General features: G+C 45.5%; 1 protein-coding gene across 1 annotated transcript in view; it reads left to right on the top strand.

The window, feature by feature from the left end:
- The first annotated feature begins 2,831 nt into the window (after positions 1-2,831).
- The window catches only part of LOC124623155 (myrosinase 1-like), a 37,620-nt gene continuing 34,451 nt past the window's right edge, over positions 2,832-6,000 (top strand). The window contains exon 1 of the mRNA XM_047148946.1: positions 2,832-2,978. Within this exon, the coding sequence (XP_047004902.1) occupies positions 2,832-2,978 (147 nt within the window). The remainder of the gene's footprint in view (positions 2,979-6,000) is intronic.

Raw genomic sequence — 6,000 nt, 5'->3', positions numbered from 1 at the left:
ATTACGTGTAACCCCTCCAACTCTTACACTTGCTCCGTCCACGGTCGTGTTTCACTCGACAGAAATCGGGAGACTCCAGTCAAATACGACTGTATTTGCTTCTGCACGCACTAGCATCTTTGAGATCCTGGAGTATAGCAACAAAGTAGCAGGAAAGACTCCATTGTTGAACATGAGCGTGCAGGGGGTGGCAGCTTTCTGAACCCAGTGCACTATCGCCACACAAACGATGTTAACAACAGACGTGTGATCGGGAGTAATAGTTTCTTTGTGGTGCTATTTGTACGAGACGGCCGAGTAGAGGTGACATTGTGACTACAGCGGGAATTTACATGGTGATTATATTTAAAGTTAAACTTCCAAAACGCAGTAGAAGTAACACTACTGGTCAGAATGACGTCAAATTGCAACGGTTTATTATCGGAGAAGGGGAAAAAGGGCAGCAGAAGAAAAAAACAGTTCGAAAATCGCTCAATAGCTAGCGCAGTATGTCTCAGAGTCCGTAAATGAAAACACTTGTGAAGCTCACGACCCATTGAAGTTTGAGTAAACACGCCGTGTACGCGGCTTTTCCTTCTTTCGCGTCTGCGGCGTTCGCTATGACTGTCTCCGTGCAGGATCGCGCTGTACTTGTAAAGCTGTATAGCAAGAATGATGACTGTGCATGCGTCGCTCTGCAGGAGTTCCGGACACTGAAGGGTTTGAGAAAAGGCGCTGGTCCGATGACTGCCGTGGGTCTGGAGAAAATGATTCGGAAATTTTCGAAAAGACGGGTTCCTTTGGTGTGCAACCTGGTGCAGAGAGGAAACGAACTGATTCGACGTCAGTGGAAGCAGTGGCCACAGAAACGCAGGAGGAGATGAGTGGTGGTGTGCAAACGTGTGGTACAAGGAGAATTACCCGAAAATTGGACATACCTGTGAGCATGGTGCGTAAAATCCTACGAAACATCTTTCTTTGCTATCCATTCAAAATTAACCATGTGGACGAGTTGCTTCCTGTTGACATGAATGCAAGACAAACATTTTCCTTACAACTTCTTGCTCGCATGGAAGTGGATAATGACTGGCCGTGGAAGATTTTGTGGACAGACGAAGCCCACTTCCATCTGACAGGATATGTCAATGCACAGAATTGTTGAATATGGCAGGCCGGAGTGGCCGTGCGGTTCTAGGCGCTACGGTCGCAGGTTCGGTTCCTGTCTCGAGCATGGATGTGTGTGATGTCCTTAGGTTAGTTAGGTTTAAGTAGTTGTAAGTTCTAGGGGACTGATGACCTCAGAAGTTAAGTCCCATAGTGCTCAGACCCATTTGTTGAATATCGGCAACAGAAAATCTACACACAAATCAACCACTACCACTTCATCCTGAAAAGGTTACTGTGTGGTGCGGGTTTGCGGCATCATTTATCATAGGGCCATATTTTTTCGAAGAGACAGGTGCTTGCGGTCCTGTTACTTGTACCGTCACTGGTAAGCTATGAGTGTATTTTGCGCAACCACTTCATTCCAGGTCTCCAACAGTGTGGATTTGGGGATGGGATCATTTTTTGCAAGATGGTGCACCTCCACACATTGAAAATCCAGGTAAGTAGCTGCTGAAGCGCCATTTAAGAAATCCTAGATTATCAGCTGCCATTTCCCTACAGCCTGGCCGTCCCGATTGCCTGATCTTAATCCGTGTGACTTCTGGCTGTGGGGCTATCTGAAAGATGTTGTGTTCAGTGTTCCGATTGCAAACTTAGCTGCATTGAAGGCACGCCTTGCGCAGTACATTCTGAACGTGACCCCAGAAACACTTCGATCAGTTGTGGAACATGCTGTTTCTCGATTTCAACTTGTTTCAGAAAACGGTGGACAGCATATTGAACATGTTTTGCGCCAGTCACACGGAAATTAATAAACCGATTTGATTTTGATTGATGCTTTTAATGCGGTTTTTGGCGGCAGCACAATTAATAACTGATGTGAGTGATGCTTTTTATGCGGGTTTTGGCCTCGGGACAATTGAAAACCGATTTTTTCCCATCAGATGTGATATGACCCTGCCGTGGTGGATGGACTGACGCTACTAAAAGTATCACACCTGTACACCCATGCACACTGAGTAGTGTAGGTGGTTTAACGTCAAACGAACGCTTTAGTCGACCACTATTAGATTATGATGCTTACAGTGTCACCTAGTGCTTTGTTTTGTAACTATTTATTTTTCTTCTGCCATACATTTCCGCTTTCTCCGATAATATTCCGTTGCAATTTGATGTCATTTTGACCCGTGGTGTTATTTCTACATCGGTTTGAAAGTTTAACTTCAATTATAATCACCCTGTACATATACAGACCGAGCGAAAGGTTTCTTTTCAAGGACAGAAGACTGGAGCACAAGGGTTAGGAAGATTCATGGACCTCTCACGGTTGATACTGAAACCGCTTTTCTTGGTTGTTCTTCTTCCGACCTCTGTGTCTGTGCCCCTGCGAGGGATCTATCTCGCCATCCCCTTGGTGCCATGTGGCTAGGGCCTCCCGTTGGGTAGACTGTTCACCTGGTGCAAGTCTTTCGATTTGACGCCACTTCGGCGACTTGCGAGTCGATGGGGATGAAATGACGATGATAAGGACAACACAAAGTCCCTGTCCCTGAGCGGAGAAAATCTCCGACCCACCCGGGAATCGAACCCGGGCCGTTAGGTAGGACATTCTGTCTCGTTGACCACCCAGCTACCAGGGGCCACATCGCCTTGATACGACCGTCAGAACACCAACACAACAACGAATAAATCGCACGATGTCATTTCACAAAAATTCCCTAACTTTCTTAACACACATCGTACACATGTGTGTTTCAGGCAAGGGTGAGAGCATCTGGGACCACACGCTGCACGCACAGCCCAACCTGACGTCAGACGGCCAGAACGGCGACGTGGCGGCCGACTCGTACCACAAGTACAAGGAGGACGTGAAGCTGCTCGTCGGACTCAATGTGAGTGCCAGATTGAGTCGATTCTACACCAACTCTTCAGGACCATTATGTTGTTACTGCTGAACTAGTGAAAGGAAGATATCTCCTTACAGTCAGCGAATATCTTTCTCAAACTTACTGCATCAATGACCAGTGCCATGTTAACAAGTACATGCAAAAAAGCCATACTGCTTGTAATACGAATTCAATACATTTTCCTCCGACGTAGTCCATTGACTCATTAATTTCATATGTCTACGGCTTGGAATCTCATTGGCTGGAGTAGAGTTGTCTCCAGTGATGAATCCCAATTCTAATCACGCCCCGATGACAAGCGAAAACGTGTCTGGAGACTTTCAGAACAGCAGTGGGGTAGCAACCTGAGTGTCGGCCGCCATACGGCCCAACAACCAGAAGTGGCGGTCTGGCGTGCCATTTCATTCCACAGCAGATCCCCTTTGGTTTTCATTCGCGGCGCCCTTACATCACTCTGGTACGTCGACCATACTCTACGCCCCGGTTTGTCGCCCTTCATCGCTTACATCTCAGCAAGACTGTGCCCACTGGCACACGCTGAGAGTTTCTACCGCTTGTCTTGGTGCTTGCCAGACACTGCACTGGCGAACAGGATCGCCGGATCTCTCTCCAATTGAGAAAGTTTGGAGTGTTATGGACAGGACACTCGAAACCTCGGGATTTTGTCGATCTAACGCAACAATTGGACAGAGTTTGGCACGATATCCCTCAGGAGGACATCCAAGAACTCTGTCAATCAGTGCCAAGCCGAATAACTACTTGCTTAAGGGCCAGAGGTGGACCAACGCTTTATTGACTCGCTCAATTTGTGAAGCTCTTTCTGATGAATTAATCATCCAATTTTTCTGAAATTTTAATCATTTTTTGTCCCTACATGTATATCACTTCTGTCGATTTACGTCCCATTCCGGTAATTCCTTCGTGGTGCTTCGTTTTTGTCTTAGAATGTATGCATCCATAATTAAACTTCCAGTCCCTCTCTAAAAATGGGCTAGAATGGTCGAGCAGCTTCTCCTAAGCCAGACATTTCCGCAGAGAATGGTAAGCGAGGCTTCAGATGGTGTAAAGAGCCACGCCACGGGCAGTGGATGACTGGAAACCATTGATTTGGAGCAATGAATCGTCATATACTGAACCGTAAAATTACTACTAGTTCACCAAAGGTTATTAATCACAATTAATACACAAAATGTAAAGTGGAAGTAGGTGCCAAGTAATAACTGGTGAAATTACACACAATTTTCAGTAACACTCTTTATTCAAATTTTGTGCAAGACTTTACCATATTTAAAAAAACCAACAATCATTTAACGAACAAGTCACAATTTACGATAGGAAAGGACTTTTAAATAATTAAATTATTATAAAAAATTTCACGGCAGTAAAAGGCAAGTACAGACAAGCAAAATGGTTCAAATGGCACTGAGCACTATGGGACTCAACATCTGAGGTCATCAGTCCCCTAGAACTTAGAACTACTTAAACCTAACTAACCTAAGGACATCACACACATCCATGCCCGAGGCAGGATTCGAACCTGCGACCGTAGCGGTCACGCAGTTCCAGACTGAAGCGCCTAGAACCGCACGGCCACACCGGCCGGCACAGACAAGCAATTTAACGTATACAACGCGACGTGGTACAATATTTCAAGACCAGCTAAATTACAGGTTAATTTCACTCCATTAATAAATGAATACAATTTGAATAGATGACTTCACTTTTGGGCAGACAAATTTCCCATTTGGTTACAACAGCCGTAGCTACGGCCGCCCACAACAGCCTCACTCAGGCTCATTAAATGGCGCAGAATGAAACTTGTCTGCAACATATAAAGACAATCCTGTTTACAAAAGGTCTGAAAATAGAAAAACCAAAACGCATGAGTCATGCACACCGGGGGGGGGGGGGGGGGGGAGAGAGGGAGGACACTCACAGTTAATAACATTAACATTTCCAAAATATATAAAAAAACAAATTTTACAAATTTCTGCCAGTTAACTTACGGCAAACACACACGCTTGCAAGGTAAGACTTGCCAATTTTTACAACATTCTCCTTTCAAGGCAACCATTTCTACCCGTAATGAAATGGCAAACTTTTGCATGGCAAGAAAACACATTAATAACCAACTATCTGTATAAAAGACATAAGCACGGTGAGTAAAAGCCTTAAAAAGTATTGGATTGGAAAAAGAACACACAGCAGTTTCTGCGGACTAGAAACAATATAAAAAATCCACTACGGCGTGCATTAACAACCTTGCTTGATTATAACCAAATAAACATAAACACAAATTTACGTAAGTTACAGCTTCCAGATGAGCAGGAATTCGTTATGCAATTGACTAGTTCTTGCCACGAGGCAAAAGAAATTTTTCTTTTTCCTTAGAGTACCATTTACACGTGAGTCTAGTAATAGTAGTTATGGCAGGCGAGAGAATGGATCAGGTCTCAGTGACTTGCATTTTAAACAGTACAGCCATTGGTGCCTTAGACTTTCACAGACATGGCAGAGGCTAACAGTCGAATAACCCGCAGGTAAGCTGGGAGGGGAAAGAAGCAATCCGAACCACAGATTTACTCTGACTCCCCCCCCCTCCCCCCTTTCGTTCTCAAAAGGGGACAAACGGACCACCCTTTCTAATATTACCACCTTCCCGCGGGTGGGCAGACGAGAATGAATGGCGGGAAACCCCTAAAATATGCGGCTGATATAATTAAGAAGAATAAATAAATTGAATTCAATTAAACTTCATAAAATCTGTCAACAATCAATACTCAACTTCCGGTGCGTTACGACTCCCAGGACTGAACCAAGGCAGCACCTCCAAATGCTCTGCCGAGCCGCCCGCTGCCAGCCGTTTCAACGGACGCAGGAAGGTGCGCCGACTTTCAGAACCTCCTCGCCGGTCGACAGCATGCGGCCGAACTGCAGATCAGGCCCCTCGCGGACCCACGCTCAGGAAGATTCCTCTCGCGACGAGCAGTTAACGCCCCATACCACG

The sequence above is a fragment of the Schistocerca americana genome, chromosome 7, assembly GCF_021461395.2.
Source record: "Schistocerca americana isolate TAMUIC-IGC-003095 chromosome 7, iqSchAmer2.1, whole genome shotgun sequence".
Lineage (NCBI taxonomy): Eukaryota > Metazoa > Arthropoda > Insecta > Orthoptera > Acrididae > Schistocerca > Schistocerca americana.
The sequence above is the reverse complement of the archived record's forward strand: the minus strand, read 5'-3'. Positions and strand labels throughout refer to the sequence as shown.